Source organism: Amblyraja radiata, chromosome 12, assembly GCF_010909765.2.
Source record: "Amblyraja radiata isolate CabotCenter1 chromosome 12, sAmbRad1.1.pri, whole genome shotgun sequence".
NCBI lineage: Eukaryota > Metazoa > Chordata > Chondrichthyes > Rajiformes > Rajidae > Amblyraja > Amblyraja radiata.
The window spans coordinates 32,357,715-32,378,693 of NC_045967.1; the positions used below are offsets into that span (position 1 = coordinate 32,357,715).

The window sequence follows — 20,979 nt, forward strand, 5'->3', positions numbered from 1 at the left end:
AAAGTTCCCACGCAAGACTCACGATACACTGTATATCGTGACCGTGGGAACTTTTTAACTCAGCGGGCAGGCAGCAGCAGATTGTCAATTATTAACCTTCCCGCGCAATTACCTTCTGTTTTATGAATGGGGATTCACAATGTTCATTCAAGATTTAACGGGAAAGCTCGGGAGACGGACAAGTCACTCGCACAAATAACAGAAATGCCGAGTACCCGTGGGAACTCTTTATCTACCCCCCGTTATATCGTGTGATATCGTGCTAGACCACGACCACTTCACTCTGGTTACATCTTGCGTCAAGTCGCCCCGTGAGAAAGCGCTTTAAATCATAACTTTTCTAAGGTTAATGGGTCCAAGCATAAATTTAATAACTTATGAAAAATGGTACCTGAGACCATTAGTTATCGTAAAAATCTGGGTTTTTAAGATATATTGCTGAAGTATAACTGAAATATTTTGTTCTTCCAGTTTTTGTATGCCCGTGGTTCCCTAGTTGATCTTCTGATCAAATCCAATGTCAGTCGATATGCGGAATTCAAAAATATCAATAGGATACTTGCTGTTCAAGAAGGAAAAGTTCAACAGGTATTTTCATTTCTCATCAGTTACTGCTTGGAATTAAGACCATTAGCAAATGAATTATGGAAATAATTAAAATTTGAAACCAGGTTGGTAAATGTTGAACACACAGCTTCAAACCATTATCCAATTGTGCACCAAGTTCCAAATCTATTAAGCAGCAAATTGTGGAAAAGAAATTGTGAAAAAAACATACACAAATAGATGCTTACAATTTTAAGGATGATTTTTGTTGAAGTATCTTTTTAAATGTACCCATCACTACTTCCTCTGGCAGTTTGCTCCATATGCACACCACCCCCTCGGTGGGAGGGGGAGAGGGAGTTACCCCGTGGTTCCCATTTATATCAAGTCAAGTCAAGTTTATTCGTCAAATACACATACGAGATGTGCAGTGAAATGCAAAGTGGCAACGCTCGCGGACTTTGTGCAAAAAGACAAACAAACAACCAAACAAAGTACAAACAGAATGGAACAGAATCACATATTATTTTACATATTAAATATTGTGGGCGGAAGGAAAAATGGAAAAAAACACTTTTAAAAAAAGCAGTAGAGTGGTACAGTAAACGTTAGTCCCTGGTGAGATAGGAGTTTACAGTCCTAATGGCCTCTGGGAAGAAACTCCTTCTCAACCTCTCCGTTCTCACAGCATGGCAACGGAGGCGTTTGCCTGACCGTAGCAGCTGGAACAGTCCGTTGCAGGGCTGGAAGGGGTCTCCCATGATTTTATTGGCTCTGGAGTTGCACCTCCTGATGTATAGGATCTTTCCCCTCCTGCCTTTAAAATCTATGCCTTCTAGTTTTAGTCTCCCCGGCTTTTGGGTGAAAATACTGGCTATTCACCTTATCTGTGCCCCACATCATTTTGCATAGCTCTAAGGTCACCACAGCCTCCTGTGCTTCTTGTGAGAGGGGGTGGAGGGAATCGATCCAACCTTTCCTTTTAATCCAAACCTTCCAGAGCCAGTATATGTATGGTCATAAGGTCATGTGATAGGAGAAAAATTAGGCCATTTGGCCCATCAAGTCAGCTCTGCCATTGAATCATGGCTGATCTATCTCTCCCTCCTAATCCCATTCTCCTGCCTCCACAAAACCTCTCACACCAGTACTAATCAAGAATCTATCTCTGCTTTAAGATGTGCCATAACCATGTGCCAGAGTTAAATCTGTAAACCATAATTATGGCTTAGCGGCATTATTGCATTCTCAAGCATCTTTACACTGGCCTCGTTATGCTGGTGAGCATTCAGTTATCGAGCAATTTTCTTTTGTAAAATGAGGAGATGAAGGACGAAATTGATTTTTTTTTAAATCCAAAAAGTCTCACTGTTCTGTCATGCCTGTAACATCTTTTCACAGCATAGAACATATAACAGTATAGCACGGGAATGGGCTCTTCCTCCCACAATGTTTCTGTGGAACATCATGCTGTCAAACTGATCTCATCTGCCTGTACATGATCATATCCCTCTATTCCCTACTCTTTGTATCTATCCAAATGCCACTATTGGCCTCCACCATCACCTCTGGCAATACGTTCCTAGCTCCCACCCCCCTCCCCACATATCTTCGTTAAACTTTCCATCCTCTCACCTTGCAGCTATGCCCTCTGGTGTTGGACATTTCCACCCTGGGGAAAAAAGGTTTTGACTGCCTACCCTATCTATGCCTCGTTTTATATACTTATATCAAGTCTCCCCTCAACTTTTGAAATTCCAGAGAAAATAATCTGTGTTTCTTGGGGAAGGTGGAAGCACCCTTTCTCCTGAGATGACCCACTGAGTTACTCCAGCATTTTGTGTCCAACTGTCTATTTTAAAATTTATGGAGTTGTGATCACAATCTTCAAAATCCTCTTCCACTCCATCACTAGTCACCTGGTCAGGCTCTTCTTGGACACACCCAACACATTCTGCCCCATCTAATCCTCTTGCTCAGAGTAAGTCCCAGTCAGTATTGGGGAAGTTAAAGTCACCCACGACAACCCTGTGGTTCTTCCATCATATGTCCACATATGTGATCTTCTATGTCCAGCTGTCTGTTGGGTGGCCTTCTATATAATGCCATTACAGTAATCGTTCCTTTCATATTCCTAATCAATGATGCCTCGGGCGTAGAGCCTCCATTGTGTTCATTCTTGAGTACTCCCATGATGTTCTCCCTGATTAAGAAAGCAACTTCTTCACCTCTCTTACTCCCCTCTTTATCTCATCTGAAACATCAAAACCCAAGCGCATTGAGTTGCCAGTCGTGACCCTCTCGCAACCAAGTTTCTGTTATGGCATCAATATCATAGTTCTAAGCACTGTTCCAGGCTCGAAGTTCATCAGCTTTACTCGCAATACTCCATTTCCTGAAGTAAACACACTTCAGCCTTTGATTATCCCCATATTCACGAACCTCTCCCTGCTTGTCTGTCCTTGGAGACTTGCTTGTCATAACCTCCACTTTCTCATCAGCCCTTCCATTTGCTGACCTGCTCTGGTTCCCGCACCTCTGCCATTCTAGTTTAAACCCTCCTGAGTAACACCAGCAAACCTCCCTGCAAGGATATTGGTGCATCTCTAGCTTGGGAGCAACCCAACCCTCTTGTACAGGTCACCCCTGCCTCAGAAGAGATTTCAATCTGAATCCATGTCGCATGCACCACCTTGTCACCACGCATTCATGAGCCCTATCATCCTATTGCTAGCCCCACTAGCATGTCCTGCTGGTTATTATTCAGAGATTAACCTTTTGTCTAACTCCCTATATTCACTCTGCAGGATCTCATCCCTTTGCCTGCTTATGTCATTTATGCCGATGTGCACAACCATTTCTGGCTGCATCCTCCTCCACCTTGGGAATGTTCTGCAGCTATTTTCTGTCTGTCCCTAACGATCAAGTCTCCTATCACGATCGCTCTATCTGACTACACCATACCCTGCTGTGGCTCAGAGAGCCAGCCAAGTGCCACAGACCTAGCTGCTGTTACTCTGCCCTGAACGGTCATCCCCTTAAACAGTATCCAAAAGGGTCCCCACCCCAGTCCCAGTATCCCCACCCTAATTATCCTACTATTTCCACTGTTCACATCCTTGTATCCCACTCATTAGCACAGCTTCCCCAGCTACAATGGGCCATTATGGATTCCATCCTTTCTCAGATCATCTGTTGCCGGCCCTGATTTGTTCTGGCCTTTTCTCGCCTCCATCCCCACTCCACCTCTCTCCCCCCAACCTCTATCTTTCAGTCTGAAGAAGGGTTCCGACTAGAGATGCTGCCTGTCCCGCTGAGTTACTCCAACATTTTGTGTCAATCATCAGTATTAAACCAGCATCTACAAATCCATAAAAGTATACCTGCTTTTGCAAAAGCATGTATGTATACCCAATTCTTTTTAGGTTGGCTAAATTTTTTTTTTCCTGTAGTTTGTGCAGATGTTTGACTTTTTGTTTTTTATCAAATATACCACAGCCTGGGTTCCTTATGAAGGCAAGATTATTTCAGAATGTTCTCTCTCTTTCAGGTACCCTGTTCGAGAGCAGATGTCTTTGCCAGCAAACGTCTCTCTATGATAGAGAAACGAATGTTAATGAAATTTCTTACTTTCTGTTTGGAATATGAAGAACATCCAGATGAATACCAAGGTACTTTGAATGCCCAAAGTCATTCTGTGTTTAGACTTCCGTCCCATTGTAGTTCCATCCCATTGTAGATTCAGGAAGTTTGGCTATAACGTGTGTTTCCACCATGCAAATTGGATATAACGGGATTGATCACAATATGATTTCAGTCAGGAACTAGAGAACCACTTAAGTTATGGAAATTGGGGTGCAGAAAAAGCCTTATTGGGAAAAGTTTCCATGTTGCCTCCCTGCAGTAATTGTGCACTGTTGTCGAGCATAGCTGCTACTTTTACTAGAGGCCAGTGGAATTGACACTCAATTGCTTTCTTTTGCTTTTGTGAAATATTACTCTATTAAACAATATAACATGCAGGCTTTGGTGTTTTCAGCTTTCGGTATCAAAAAATAAAGTTGCAGTTATTAACAAAAACTTTATTTTTGGAAAAATAACTCTCCTTCATTATGAGTCTGACACAGGCGAGCCCCTAACCCCCTTTTTTCCCATTTGGCACAATTATAACTATAATGTGATTTCTATAGTTTCTTGAGAACTCATCTATTGTGTTATAGCTGCACGACCTGTACTTCTGTGATACATAACGAATAGTCTGTAAGCTGAATCTAGTCGATTGTGGTCAGTAGCAGCTGCTGACAATGATTGCTTTCATCCATACTTATCTGCAGTACCTTCCTAACTTGTGAGTTCTCAACATGGATGTCTTTGGTTGGCTGTGATATTTTAGTGGGCCTTTGCCCATTGCCAATACATCAGCCAGGTTCCCGAAGCTGGGTTATCATTGAGGACCTTGATGGCTGATTTACCCACATATGCGGGCAGAACAAGCTATCAAAACAATAAATGTCAGTGACATTATTAAATGTTTAAAAGTAATTCAAAATAATTTTGAATTGTGATATCGAATGACCTGAACCTTGCCTCCGTTGTTATTGTGAATGGAGATGCAAAACCTGTGGTAGGTAGAGACTGAATGCCTGGAATCCAGCTATCTCAGTGTAACTGCTGGAAGCTGAAGCATTACAGCTTGGATTCCTGAGCAACAAGAACATTTCGAGTTCATTTGGAATTGGTGGTGTCAACAACTTCTTGAACTATGAGGATTTTCTATTTGTATTTAAATCTATTTGAATTTAAATACTGCGCTTGCATCAAAAAGGCTGTGTATCACGAGCTTACTCCACATGATACCTTATTTTTCACGTGATTTCATTTGTTTTGTGTTTTATTCTCAAATATCATGGGGTTTTTTAGCCTTGAGTTCACAGTGTCTTTCTGATTAACATTCAATAGTGCATATTATTATATATAATAACATGAGTAATAATATGCTGATAGTAATAATATGCACCAGGTGATGTAATATTTCTCTCAATATTATTTCAACTCTGAATTTTATGTAATTGAAGGGGGAATAAATGTCAGATGTTAGAAATATACAGTTGGAAATATTCAGCACATCAGACAGCGTATATGGTATATCAATGTTTTGGGTCAATTACAACTTCAAAGTTGTAATGTAAGGTAATTGACCTGAAACATCAACTTTTTTTCAGCCCATAGGTGCTGCCTGACCTGCTAACTATTTTCCACATTTTATGTCCTTTTATACTTCAGTCCTACAATTCATGTTAGATGTGCTTGTGCTACGTTAACTATAGACTGCTGGAAGAAGCAAGGAAAGAACCATATTTTCTGGGTGAGCCAGTTCCAAAACCTTCTGGCTCATGGCACGCTTCCAAAATGAACACCTTTTTCATAATTATTCAAATAGCAACGAGTTTGCCATTAAACCAAACCAGCGCAAAAAGGTTGAAGTAAACCACTTGAACCGATAGTGCTTTCCACATCGGTGTGGCTCTCTGCTTTCCCATTTTTTGCATTTCCTCGTGACTCCCACCATTCATTTTGAAGTTTCATTGCATTTTCCAATATACTTCTGCAATATCTTATCCAGCTTGTCTGGTGAATAGGATATATTAAAAGTAAAATTATGTTTACTTCTAAACATTTAGACACGGTCCCTAATTGAATTGAATTGAATTGAATACCTTTATTGTCATTCAGACCTTATGGTCTGAACGAAATTTCGTGCCTGCAGTCATACATACAATAAAAAACAACAATAAACACAAATTAACATCCACCACAGTGCATCCCTCAAGCACCTCCTCACTGTGGTGGAGGCAAAAATCTTAGGGTTACTGTCTCTTCCCTCCTCTTCTCCCTCTGCGCTGAGGCGATACCCCACCGGGCGATGGCACAAACAGTCCCGCGGCTCACCGAACCCCGCGAACGGGCCGGTTCAAACACCGCGGCCCGGGGTGGTCGAAGCTGCCGCCCTCCAGTCCAGCGGACGCAGCCGCTGGCCCGCGGATGAACCCAGGACTCAGGTCGCCGCCGCCAGAAAGCCGTCCCAGCCACCGGAGCACCGTTCCAGCCCCGAGCCGGATCGCCCTCACGTGAGTGCCGCTCCTCCCTCGAGCTGGGCCACTCCGACGGGAGTGCCGTTCCTCCCTTGAGCTGGGCCACTCCGACGGGAGTGCCGTTCCACCCTCGGGCTGGGCCACTCCGACGGGAGTGCCGTTCCACCCTCGGGCTGGGCCACTCCGACGGGAGTGCCGTTCCACCCTCGGGCTGGGCCACTCCGACGGGAGCGTCACGAGAGTCTCAGCCCCTCGTCAGGCTTGTTTAGTTTTACTCCAATTCCAAGTGTGGCGGAGGCTAACTCAGCAGACTGGGAATCCCAAGGCCTGGATTAACAAGGCCAAGATGTAAAGTCAAATCCCACCATAGCAAATGTCAATGCTCAATTCAGTTGTTGATCTGGAATTACTTTTAAAAAAAAGTCAACTTGTAATAACAATACCGCATTGTTTGAAAATCCATGTAGTTCGTCAACTTCCATTATAAAGGAATCTACCATCGTTCAACATTAATTAGATATGGCCATTAAATGAATAGGTGAAAATCAAATTAGGAAATTATATTGTAAATTGATGTTTGTACAATTATTTAACTTACAGACTTTAAGGACTGTACATTTTCATCTTATTTGAAGACTAAGAAGTTAACTGCAAGTCTCCAACACTATATTTTGCATTCCATTGCTATGATCTCTGAAAGTGCCAGCACCATAAAGGGACTCCAAGCAACACAGCACTTCTTACAGTGCCTTGGCCGATATGGGAACACGCCATTTCTTTTTCCCTTGTATGGCATTGGAGAAATGCCGCAGTGTTTCTGCAGGTATGTTCATTTGTTTTTACAAAACTGCAATTCTCAATTCATACTTTAAAAATATCTGCAAAATTAGATCTGGATGTCGAGAGTGTTTGAAATTGGAACCATGTTTTTATTAATGTTAAAATTCATTTGAGTGACAGGAATCTTAATCCACATATTAATTATGACAATAAAATAGATGTCATTGTATTACCTAACTATGTATATTTCAAATCATTCAAAGTTCTGAGCCTGAGTAGAAGTTGAAGGGTTTAGGGCTTTATTTCAAATGGCTAAAAGCAGAATGTTTAAAAAAACAAAACATCTTTACTACTTTAAATAAAAACTTGAATTGATCAGTATATTTCAGTGGTTCAGCAATACATTTTGGTTCCGTGTAGGCCCCCCTCGGTCATGACTGACCATGGGTGATGCATCTTAGTTGTTGGCTGCTTGCTCCAAACCTCGGCCTGAGCAGCGTTGCTTGTGGCTGAAGAGACCAATGTGGGAGTGACAGTCTGATGCAAAGGTCACATTTGTGTGTGGTCTCTGGTTTGTTGGTTGCTGCGCTCCTTTCTGCGTGCCCGCTTGTCTGCTGCTGCGTTCATCAGTTTCTCTTCCCCCGTTTTGAGATGTTGGTTCAGGATACCTCTCCACCTCATGCGGTCAGCTGCAAGGCTCTCCCAGGACTCCACATCGATGTCGAGCGCCTTCATATCTCTTGCAGACATCCTTGTAACGGAGCTGCGGGCGGCCGATGGTTCTCCTCCCAGATGTCAGCTCTCCATAGCGGATGTCTTTTGGAATACAGCCATCCTCCATGCAGTGGACATGGCCCAGCCACCACAGTCTGCGCTGCCTGAGTAGAATGTACATACTGGGAAGGCCAGTGCGAGACAGGATCTCAGCGTTGGACACTCTGTCTTGCCAGGATATACCCAGGATACTGCTTTTAAGGTGGAAGGTGTTGAGTCTTCTCTCCTGTCTGGCATATGTAGTCCATGTCTCACTGCCGTACAGCAGCATGCTGTTGACACACGAGTTATAGACTGCTGTCTTTGTCTTCACCGTCAGCTTTGGGTTGGTCCACACTCGAGTTGTGAGGCGAACGAGAGTTGTAGCTGCCTTCCCGATCCTCTTATCAATCTCTGTGTCCAAGGAGAGGTTGTCGGTGATGGTGGAGCCGAGGTATATGAACTGATGGACGGCATCGAGTTCGTAGGCTTCAATGGTGATGACAGGCGGTGACTCTGTATCCTGCCCCAGGACGTTCGTCTTCTTCAGGCTGATGGTCAGCCCGAAGTCCTTGCAAGCCTGATAGAAGCGGTCCATCAGTGACTAGTTCCTGCTGGGTGTGGGACACAACTGCAGCGTCGTCGGCAAACAACATGTCTCTGATGAGAGCTTCAGATACTTTTGTCTTTGCTCTGAGGCGGGTGAGGTTGAAGAGCCTGCCATCTGATCTAGTACGCAGGTAGATCCCCTCTGTTGCAGTGCCGAAGCCATGTTTCAGGAGCAGAGCGAAGAAAATCCCAAAGTGTGGGAGAGAGGACGCAGCCTTGTTTGATGCCACTGCGGAGGTCGACGGGCTCCGAGAAGCTGCCATTGAACTGCACTGTCCCCTTCGTGTTGATGTGGAAGGATTCTATTATGCTCTGCAGTTTTGGTGGGCAGCCAATCTTTGGCAGAGCCTTAAATAGGCCATCTCTGCTGACGAGGTCGAACGCCTTGGTGAGGTCAATGAAAGCAACATACAGCGGCATCCGCTGTTCTCTGCACTTCTCCTGGAGCTGGCGAATGGAGACGGCCATGTCCACTGTTGACCTACCAGCTCGGAAACCGCACTGTGACTCTGGGTAGACACGTTCTGCCAGCTTCTGCAGGCAGATCAAGATGACCCGAGCAAAGACCTTGCTGACGATATTGAGGAGGGAGATGTCTCTGTAGTTGTTACAGTCGCTTCTCTCACCCTTGTTCTTGTAGAGGGTAATGATCGTGGCATCCCTCATGGCCTGCTCCTTCTTGCCAGCACTGGCAGAGGACTTCATACAAAGAAAGCAGTAAGGTAGTCTTGCAATGCTTGATCAGGTCAGGGGGAATCTCGTCGCTGCCTGGGGCCTTGCCCGAGGCCAGGCTGTCAATGGCCTTGCTGAGCTGTTCTACCATCGGCTCTGCGTCTAACTTATCCATGGTCGGCAGACACTCGATCGCATCAAGGGCTGAGGGGGACACGGTGTTCTCTCTCGAGTAGAGGTCAGAATAGTGTTCCACCCATCTCACCATCTGCTGGCATTCGTCTGTGATTACATCCCCAGTGGAGGAATTGATGGGGGCTGTCTTGCTCTGGACTGGTCCTAGTGCCTTCTTAATGCCATTGTACATTCCCCTGATGTTCCCTGTTATGGAGGCTGTCTGGATGTCCTCACTAAGCTGTGTCCAGTAGTCATTGGCGCGACGCCTGGCAGTCTGCTAAACCTTGCTCCTGGCAGCCCTCGGGATCTGCAGGTTCTTCTCGTTAGCTGGCCACTTGTACTCGGCTCAGGCAGCGCGCTTGGCTTTGATGACGGGAGTCGTCACGGTCGACTTGGCCTCAAACCAGTCATGTGTCTTCGAGGTCTTCTTCCAAAAGCTAGCCAAGGCTGCATGGTGTCCCGCAGAATTTCCCACTTCTCTGTTGCAGAGTCTCCAGGACACGAGGTGCCAAGTTCTCTCAAAAGCCTCTGCAAACTGTTGCACGAGATCTGGATGGGGCATCTTGCTGACCTCGATGTGGGGGTTCCGCTGCTTCTTGGAATGGTAAAACCTCTTTGGCTGCAGCATGATCGTGCAACACACAAAGGAGTGGTCTGTGTCGCATTCCACACTGTGGTCGGAGCGTGTGTGGAGAACGTTCTTGAAGGCTGCACGTCTGACTAGGATCAAATCCAGTTGATGCCAATGCTTTGAGCGTGGGTGTCTCCAGGAAACCTTGTGCTGGGGCTTTGTCTGGAAGTACGAGTTGGCGATGCACAGATCATGGTAAGTGCACAGCTCGATTAGTCGCTGTCCGTTATCATTCATTTTGCCCACACCAAACTGCCCAGGGCAGGGAGACCATGATTCGTGGCCTGTGCCCACTCTGGCGTTAAAGTCGCCCAGGAGAACAAGTTCCTCCTTGCTGGGGATGCTGCTGATGATGGATGCGAGGTTCTCATAGAACTCGTCCTTTGTGTCTGATGTGGAGGACAGTATCAGGGCATACACGCTGACAAGAGTGACTGGGCCTGCGGTGGTGTTCAGGCGGAGAATCAGGAGTCGCTCTGAGCCATTACTGCCTGGTTCCACTGTGTTCACCAGGCTGTTCCTTACTGCGATGCCTACTCCGTGCTCTCTGGGCTTGTCAGAGTCCTTCCCCTACCAGTAAAACGTGTAGTCCTTCTCCTTCAGTGTGCCCGAATCTGCCAGCTTTGTTTCGTGAAGGGTGGCTATGTCTACGTTGAGTCCTTGAGCTTGTGGTTTATGACGGCTGTTTTCCTGGAATCGCTGATGTCCTGTAGGTTTTCAGAGAGGCCGGTCATCATCGGCCAGACATTCCAAGTTCCCAGTTTTAGAGCTGGTCTTTTGATTTGTTCTTTTGCTGGCAGGTGCGAAGGTTGCGATCGGCTGCTCGGATGGTTCCTAATCCCCGTGCACCCAGTGAGGATAACAGACTGTGGCGGGACAGCACCTTATTGTCTGAGGCCTGCCCAGCTTGAGACGGGCGGTAGCTGTTTTGTGAGATCCGGAAATCCCTCCCATCCCTGGCACCTCGCTTTATGCCAATCTAGCGATGACATAGCCGGTAACTGTTGCTCCTCGTGTTGTGTCGACGCTGCAGGCGAAGCTGGAGTGTCCTCTCCAGGTTGTAGGTGTAAGTTTGCAGGTGATGTGTAGTCTGATGCAAGCCTGGACGATATCATATTGGAGGGCAGATTGTTGCCCATGCAGCACGTCCCCCCTCTCCACATCGCTGATCGATCCAGAGGAACAGCAGGGGCGTTACAGTTTGGCACCAGCGCCGTCGCAGGAGCTGCCAGAGCGAGGTTGTAGACAACGACGAACTGCCGAAGGGACTCCGACCGGATTTTTCTTGAGGATTACCCCTTGAGCCTTTTCCATGACTGGATATGGTCACAAGGCAGTGGAGGTTTTAAATCAGAGTTTTCCCTCTCCTAGATGGACTGCCTTCCCAGGCTGACGAGCCCCATCTGCCCGAGACAAACGTGGGGGCGGGAGCGTCTACCTTCCCATGCAGGTCTATAGCACCTGCCCACTGCCCAGATTTGGTCCCTATTTATGCAATATCGATGAAGTTATTTGAAGAATCACGGTATTGTCTGTGGCTGGTGTAGTGTATGGCAAATTTGATAAATTGGGATTTTGTTATGCCATTTTTAAGCTTGATATTTACTGGGTTTTATCATGAACCTTGAGTGCAGATTGGACTTTATTGCCTTCCATCAGTGAGGAATGTGGGGATTCTGCTGTGGTGGATATTTATGTTAACTTCTATGTAGTAGTGTGTCCTGTTGCTTTTTTTTTAGTATGGCTGTATGGTAATTCGAGTTTCACTGTACCTTAACTGGTACGTGACAATAAACTGACCTTTGAACCTTCGAATCGTTCTTTTTTAAATATAAGGGTATTTATGCAAAATTTGATCTTTGTCTTGATACTTGATTGCCCGTTATAACATGCTGACCTCCAGTTTTCCTGTATTTGGCAGCTGCCTCCTACAGGAGTGCTTCATCATCTTCTGCATTACAATCTCCAAGAAACCTGTGGGTTTTCTTCGTTCTGCAACAATTAAAATATGTGTATCTCAAATTTTTTTCATTTAGTACTTGAATGAAAATAAAATCCATACATTTATTAAAATTACTCTCATTTACCTGTATGTCAAACATTTTTGATAATATTTTGGATACATTTTTAAAATATTTAGAATATAAATGTGAATCCATTTCTGAATTCAAAGATCCCTTATTAAAGTGCTGAAGGGTATCATCAAATAAATTCAGCGTGTCCTGTTCTAAACATTGCCTTTTCTCTGTTTCCTTTATCCTTTAATAATCTGATCTTATTTTACCCTCTTTAATTTCACCTCTTCCAACCCAAGGTCACCTCGCCACAACCCCTTTGTTGTCTGCTTCCTTGTGGTAATATCCTATCTTTTTGAGCAATTATCTCTGACTATTACCCTCCCCCCCCCCCCCCCCCCCCCCCCCCCCCCCCCCCAAGTGGTAGATGTAACTTGGTCAATGGCTTTGACCACTATGGAAGAGGGGAATCAATGTTAAGCGCAAAGGAAGAAATATTCATCATCAGACCAGAACTTGGAAAAATAGAATGGAGGCAGGGAAGAGGAAGGAAAATTCTAAATTGTTAGCCGCGCACTCAAGAATTTAACTCAAAGTATTAAATTGTTTTCAAGATTGTAGAACTTGTAATTGAGTGGATACTTTACAGTTGCCGATGGAAATCTGTTTGATTAAAGTTGCCAGTCATTTTTTATCAGATCCTATAATGAAGCCAGTGGGATTTGTTCACGTTACAATAAAGGTTGCTGGAAGGGATTGCAATAGCATTCTTTCAGCAGAAAATCTTTTTCATAAACTATCTTGTACTTTTTTTGCCAGTGATGCCATTGCCCAAGCTGCGTGATTTGGCGGCACAAACTAAAAACCTCTGTTCGGTGCAGCATCATTGAAAATTCAACTGTTGGAAATGTTCCTCCAGGCTGTTAGATTTGCATGCATTTGGAGTCAGATTGGCAGGACTGTTTGGACTGGTTATAAAATTGCTTCTGATGATGGCAAAGCTGGAGTAATTGCCCTATTTAGGATCATTTAGAGGGACCAGTATAAAATATCCTATTTTGATCCTCATTAAATGAGATTTGTTTTCAAAGCAGTGATAGAAGTTAACATCTTGCAATTAATAATAAGTATATTCCACTATTGACTTTACTGATGCCTATTCAGAATTTTTGAGTTTTTTTCCAAATGTAACCCTTTTTATTGGTAGATAGACTGGAAGTAATTTTCTAGCCAATAAATGTGTATTAAGCTGTATTAATGTCTCCCAAGTGGACCCGTAAGCACGAAAATTGAGTTGGAAATTTCTGTTTGAATAAAAATGAATTGTACAGTTTCTTGAACAAATAACATTTGGTTTGACTTGTGGGATACAGATTGAGGGTACTTGAATGCTTTTTATCAGCTTAAATTGAATAATTTGCAATGAACACAGTTTATTCCAATTAGTTTTGTCATAGCGAACTTAATGCAACATCCACGCCCATGCATCATTTTTGCCTCAGCAGTTTGACAATATTACTTTAAATAGGTTTGTTTTAGCCTTGTTTATGTTTGAATTACAATCTTTCGTGACCAAAATAATATATTTGCTAAAATGATTATTCCCCTCTATTCAATCAGAAATTCTTGCTTAAATGAAAAGTATGAAAATAGAATGTTTTAACATGGTATTTTATGTCCCTGAATAAATACTTAACAATTTGCAGATTCATTGTATCACAGACTTACATTTGTCTTCTAATCATTTCATTTGGTAATGTAGTTTTAAGTTGAAATAGTTTCCACTATAATATTAAACCATCCTAGCTCTGTAACAGAAGCAAAAGTAGCCCTCAAGCATATTTAGTTCTTGTTATGTTAGCTTTTAATTAAGAAAAACAACTAGTTAGAGGCAGTATTTTCCCACCATTAATGTAAGTGTGTAATGAAGATTTATTTTGGAAGTGACCTTCACTGTATTAGCAGAAACAGTAATCAGCAGAATTAATAGAATAATCAAATTATATACAGAACCATAAATCATCATGTATAGTGCTGTCAGAGTTCAGCTATTAATGGGTCTTATTGTTTAGCAGCTGCATTTAAAATTGCTTTCACTGATTTGTCTTGATAGGAACTGAAATGGCATTTAAAGACTATATGAAACGGTATGATGCGAGGTCTGAAATTTCTGCAGTTGTTAATTTAGTCATAATGTGATTTGATACTGGAAGGCTAAAGGTGAGAACAAATACAGTTTAGGCATCTTCTTTCAGCAAATGAATACATATTAGTAATGGTAGCAGCTAGTTGGATACTTCAAATGACATTACTTTTTTTAGGGTTAATAGCATGAAAAGGTTCCTCAACTCCTGTACAGACCACAATTATCAGAGCTATTTTCTGTATATGATTAAGATTGGTTGTCTTTGTTTTACGAATGTAAAGGGTAATAGAGATGACCTTTATTTCTTCAGTGGTGCAAGTGGTTCAGTTTAAATCTTGATGATAAAAACTGAAACCTGTGAGCCATTCCGTAATCATTAACTTCATAGAAGAAAACCTGCCTGCTCACATTAATAACCCATATCGCGTTAGATTTTTAAATCCAAGAATCACCCCTGTATGTATCTGGTATTGCAGTCAGTGCATCCAAACTGTTGGTCAGGTATATCCAGTTCTCTGAAGGGTCCCGACCTGAAACGTCACCTATTCATGTTCTTCAGCGATATTGCCTGATCTGCTGAATTACTCCAACAGTTTGTCTTTTTGCTTCCAGTTCTCAACTTATTTTTGTGGTCTATTAATTGTTGATTATAAAGACAGAAAATGTAGCTTCTTTGGGCTTAACTGAAGGAAATTAATTTAAATTTCATTTCATTTTGGTATTTGTCGTCATTAGAGAAATCGTGCCTTACAGATTTCCACCACCTCTTAATAATATGAGGAAGGGCTGGGGTGGCGGATTAAATTACTTGCTGATCTGACTTCAAGCTCTAATTTTGAATTATTTGTCCCTATTTTTAATTTCCCACCACACCTGATGCATAAAATCCTGTTTGTTGTCTATTAAGTGACTTGTATATCAGATCAGTTTGAAATCTACTGAGGAATTTAAATTCAATTATCAAATAAATTGGAGTAGAAAGCAAGTGACTGCTCAAAACTGTGAGGAGGATGCTATGAAGATGCAGAGTGACTTGGACAGGTTGAGTGAGTGGGCAGATGCATGGCAGATGCAGTTTAATGTGAATAAATGTGAGTTTTTCCACTTTGGTGTGCTATGCTATGCTACAGCTGATTGATTTAAGGTGGCATGTATTTAAAACTGGGAAAGGAGTGGGGTGAATTGAACAAATGTCAATGTGCTCTATTAATGTTTGGAATAATCTTATTTTCTCTAAGTGCATTCAAAATATGTCTTGGTCCATTTTGAGAGGAAGTCTTTTTTCTTAAAATGCACTCAGTAGCTATTGTCTATCCTTGTTAGCACAATTTCTGAGGAAAAACTACTGAACCATGAGTGGTGTCTCTTATTGAGCTGTTGTACCCGGCTGTGAGGACGACCTGTAGCCCGAGTCATATGGAAATACGTTTTAGTGGCATTTTGGTGCTACATATCTTGAGTTGAAATACCAAAATAAACCTGTGGAGTTTGTTATAGCAAGCTGCATGGGGCAGCTTATATTTTAAGAGTCTTCATAGTGCCTAAATGTAGCAAATTCAGAAGGGTTTTTTAATATGTAACATTAACATATCACTGCTTAGAATTTTATTTTGCTCTTTTAGAACTGCATGTCAAGTTCTGATATTCCGCGAAGGAAAAACAATTGCCATTATATGTGTTTCAGATCCCAATGTTTTATAATTTAGTAGATTTATTTTTCCCATTTATGTGGATATAATCATTGACTACATGCCCTGAGAACCAGAATAAATCGACTTAAGCTTTGCAGCTAATCATGGAGCAAAGTATTAACTTTGCTTGTCCTGGTTCGTTTTTCTATTCCCATACAACATTGGAGGAGACCATTTACCCCATCAAGTCTAAGCAAGTGAATGCAATTCATTCAAAATGGATGATTATAGTGAAACAAAACAATTAAAAGTCGGCAAAAAGTGCTGGAGTAACCTAGCAGGTCAGGCAGCATCTCTGGAGAATGGGGTTAGGTGACATTTCAGATCGGGACCCCCCTCCTGCCTGAACTCAAAGCATTGCCTCTCCATGTTCTCGGGGCGGCATGGTGGCGTAGAGGTAGAGCTACTGCCGTACAGCGCCAGAGACCCGAGTTCAATCCTGACTATGGGTGCCGTCTGTACAAAGTTTGTATGTTCTTCCGGTCACCGTGGGTTTTCTCCGAGATCTTTGGTTTCCTTCCACACTCCAAAGACGTACAGCTTTGTAGATTAATTGGTTTGGTTTAAATGTAAAATTGTCCCTAGTGTGTGTATGGTAGTGTTAATGTGTGGGGATCGCTGGTCGGTGCAAACTTGGTGGGCCGAAGGTCCTGTTATTGTGCTGTATCTCTAAACTAAACTAAAAGATGCTGCCTGACCTCTGCTTATTTCTGCTCTATCCATGCTCTGTTATTCCAATATAACAGTTTTTTACCAATTCTTGGGGTATTGTTAGAAATCAAACTACAATGTTGGGGTGGGGTCACTGTAAGCTAATGGAGATCATGGAATGAACTTGGGCAATGGCTTGCAACCAAAGTAGCAGGATGATTTATGCCAGTTTAAGCATTGGATTGAGTGCTGGAGCTTTAGTGGATTTAGTGCAGATGGATTGGCAATACATGTCGTGTTAGAATTTGGCACCGTGGTATGTGGGGAGGAAGCAATGACGCTTCTCTTGAATTTTGATGTGTTGGTGGGTTACAAGAGGAGTGGACAGTCGATGTTACAGGAGGTAGAATGGACATTTCAAATTACTTGCAAACTCGAAAGTAAAACTTTGCAAAAACCTGAGGCACGTGAAATATCACAAACCTTCCTGGGAGAAGCGTCAAGATTCAGTGAGTTTACAGGTGCTGACAGATTGAAGAAAAAAATCATCAATGCCACTGCACTCTGTTGATATTGGAGGTGAATTGGAACTCGAGCCCAACCCCAAGGCAAGGTTAATGTGGAAGAAATAAATTGGTCCAGGAAACTTAATAAGCAACTGTATGGGCAACTTGACAATCTAGCTTTGGAAAATGCTTTGCAAGATTTTAAATTAACCAAGTCTTAATCTGGCATGATGGAAATTAAGTTATTGGAAATAAAACAAAGTAAAGAAAGATAAACTGCTAAATGGAACAGGTAGAATTTAAACCTGATGCATTTTCACAAAATAGTATTTTTTTTCAGGGGAGTGGCAGAGTTTTATGAAAATCAATTAATCAATGGATGGATTTAAGGGAGAGTTAGATAGAGCTCTAGGGGCTAGTGGAATGAAGGGATATGGGGAGAAGGCAGGTACGGATTATTGATTGGGGACGATCTGCCATGATCACAATGAACATTGGTGCTGGCTCAAAGGGCCGAATGGCCTTCTCCTGCACCTATTTTCTATGTTTCTAATCAATCAATGAATTTTGAGGAAAGTGACTTGTACATCAGATCAGTTAACATTCAGGGGGATACTCTCAAAATTCTATCACATTGATGGTGAAAATGTGCAAAGTTAGATTTCATAGTTCGTAACCCTTTATAAATCACATCTTACTGCAAATCAGTGAACTTTTTATATGACAGCGCCAGTTTGATGTGCAAGAGAAAACAAGTGTTAGCCTTTGTTTATAATATAGCTTCTACTTTTGTTGACGTTGGCAGTAGGATAACATTGGAAAAGCACAATACTAAATAGAGTGTACTAACAGTAAAAGCCAAAGCTGAAATATGTGACTGACCAATTTTAAGAGTTAAACACTCAGTAATAAAGCTGAGGTATGTGGGACCAAAACACAATTTAATTGGAACAGCCTCTCCTTTGAGCTCTCCTTTTTCTGTAGTTGTGACATTATATTCTGCACTGTTTATTTTCTTATTTGCACTAGCTGATGCACTCGTGTTTGGTATGATTTGCCTGGATAACATGCAAAACAGAGTATTTCACTGTATCTAGTACACGTGACACTGAACTAACATTGCAGTTAACTTGCACAAGGTAGGTGTACAAAATTTGCATCTGAGTTGTGTAACTGGTGTGCATTCCCAATGCAGAATGCCAAATGCCAGTCTGAAACAGCTCGATTGCTCCTTCTCATATTTATTGAGCCGTATCTTGGGCCTGTGGGTCGAATACTCCGTTTCGGCTCCTAGTGCCGATCAGCAGTTTTTACACGTTTACAGTAAAAGTAGATGTTTTCCAGAATTTCAAAAACAAGAATAAAACAAGACCTCCAATTACATGCACACGGTTCTGAAAAGGTAAAATATGATAGCAACATTGACATTTTAAACGACTATTTGATTTGGTTTTATTGTATTTTTAGGCTCGTATCATTTTCCATTAATAAAAAGATCAAGATACTATTATATCTTCTTTCACTTGTGATTTTTATCAGCCATTAAAGGAAAGTTAACTGGCTCTGTGTACTGAACTACAGTATGTGAGTCTTTGCTTAAAGTAGAATTTACTTCAAGAATCAAAAGATACCTGTAAGAGCATTCTTGAGGAGGAAGGAGGATGTAGTAATTGATCGCTCAAAGATCTTAAAAATGATGCAAAATTAGGACAATATTTCTTCACCCTTCACAATTGCAAACCTTCTTAATCAGAAATTAAATGTTAAGTTTGTGTAAAGTTTCTTCACACATTTTAATCCATTCACGCACATAGTGTGATTGTTCACTTTTCTTAGTTGTCAATACTTACTGATTCATTATTTCATTTTGAACTCAAATACAATCAGTTAGAGCAGAACAGCACAAGAACAGGTTTTTTTGGCCCGCGATATCTATGCGGAACATTGCCAAGACCATCTTTTATCCACAGGCACATAATCCATATCCCTCCATTCCCTGAATATCCATATGCCTATCCAGAAGTCTCAATTGCCAGAGTCGGATCTTCCTCAAATACGTTCCAGGCACTCCATTTAAAAGCCAGGGAAAAAAAACAAATGTTGCGCCACACATCTTTAAACTATGACCCTCTCGCCTTAAGCTATGCCCTCTAGTATTTGATTTTCCCATCCTAGGAAACTATTCTGTCTACAGAAACCTAGATTTGCATGAAACACTGCATGGTTCAATTTACCAGGTTGGTGATGGACCAGAGCCATCAGTGTCTTTGCAAGCAACTGTGGGCATTGTTGGAGGAAGCAGAAAATAACCAAAGCCTTATCCACCTAGAGTTTAGAGATCTATGCTGCTTGCTCTTTCTCAGAGGAGCTTTGTCCATGCAGATAACACTGCAAGTCTGTCTTCAAGGAGATTTCTGCTCTTCTGTGACTTGAATGCAGGTGAACATGTGACTGAGTTCATTGATCATGCCATCGTTGGCCTCCATTTCCTAGCTTCAAGGACATTCCAGGCTGTTGCTTATGCATACGAAACATGTAAGATGGAACTGCAGATGCTGGTTTAAACTGAAGAAAGACACAAGAAGCTGGAGTAACCCAGCTGGACAGGCAGCATCTCTGGAGAGGAGGAATGGGTGACGTTTCGGGTCGAGACCCTTCTTCAGACTGGTTAGGGATAAGGGAAAAGAGAGATATAGACAGTGATGTGGAGAGATAAAGAACAATGAAGGAAAGATATGCAAAAAGGTAACGATGATAAAGGAAACAGGCCATTGTAAGCTGTTTGTAGGGTGAAAATGAGATGCCAGTGCGACTTGGGTGGGAGAGGGATAGAGAGGGAGGAAATGCTAGGGCTACCTGAAGTGAGAGAACTCAGAATTCTTACCACTGGGCTGTAAGTTGGCCAAGCGAAATATGAGATGTTGTTCCTCCAATCAACGTTTAGCCTTGCTCTGACAATGGAGATGACCAAGTACAGAAAGGTCTGGTGATGGGAAGGAGAATTAAACCTGATCTCCAGCAACCGGGATATCAGGTTGGTTAAGGTGGGCTGAGTGAAGGTGTTCCGCGAAACGATCGCCCAGTCTGCGTTTGGTCTCACTGATGTATAAGAGTCTGCATGCCATGTAACCATTTTGATGATCAGCACTGCATTGGGGAGGTCACCCAAACACTACTCGAAGAAAAGAGTCACGGTACATCTTAAACCTACGGGAGCAGATATGGCTTGCACGTGAATTTGAAAGTTCAGCCATTCACGGGTATCACTTGAGTGTTAAGTTGTAGCTTTCGAGGGTTTTTGCCGTTTGCAAAACAAAAGTGTCTCATGAATATTATTCTCTACCAGCCTTTGCCGATCTCTGATCCTTGGGACTACTTTTAATCCTTTCTCCCATCATTGCAACATCCTTTCTTAAAGAAATGACATTCTCTACTAGCTCCACCTATATCATCTTTAGTCCTTTGTCCTGAGATTGTAGCTATAGGACCTTGAAACGGATTAATAAAAAATTGTGGATTCAAAATGACGCCATGTGTTACACAGGGAAACCCAGAAATGATGCTCTAAAAACCTTGTATTACAGGGTGATGTTTATGGGACTTCTAAATATAAAGAGAGTGTTGAGGGAGATACTGTACAGCATGAAAGCAAGTCCTTCGGCCCAACGAGTGTACACTGATCATCGATTCACTGGTTTTATATTTTTCCC

At 42.5% G+C, this 20,979-nt stretch overlaps 1 protein-coding gene across 1 annotated transcript in view; it reads left to right on the plus strand.

Annotated features, from left to right (window-relative positions):
* The window catches only part of chm (CHM Rab escort protein), an 85,494-nt gene that overhangs the window by 34,922 nt on the left and 29,593 nt on the right, over window positions 1–20,979 (plus strand). Inside the window, exons 6-8 of the mRNA XM_033030398.1 lie at window positions 472–588; window positions 4,097–4,217; window positions 7,239–7,461. Of these exons, the coding sequence (XP_032886289.1) occupies window positions 472–588; window positions 4,097–4,217; window positions 7,239–7,461 (461 nt within the window). The remainder of the gene's footprint in view (window positions 1–471; window positions 589–4,096; window positions 4,218–7,238; window positions 7,462–20,979) is intronic.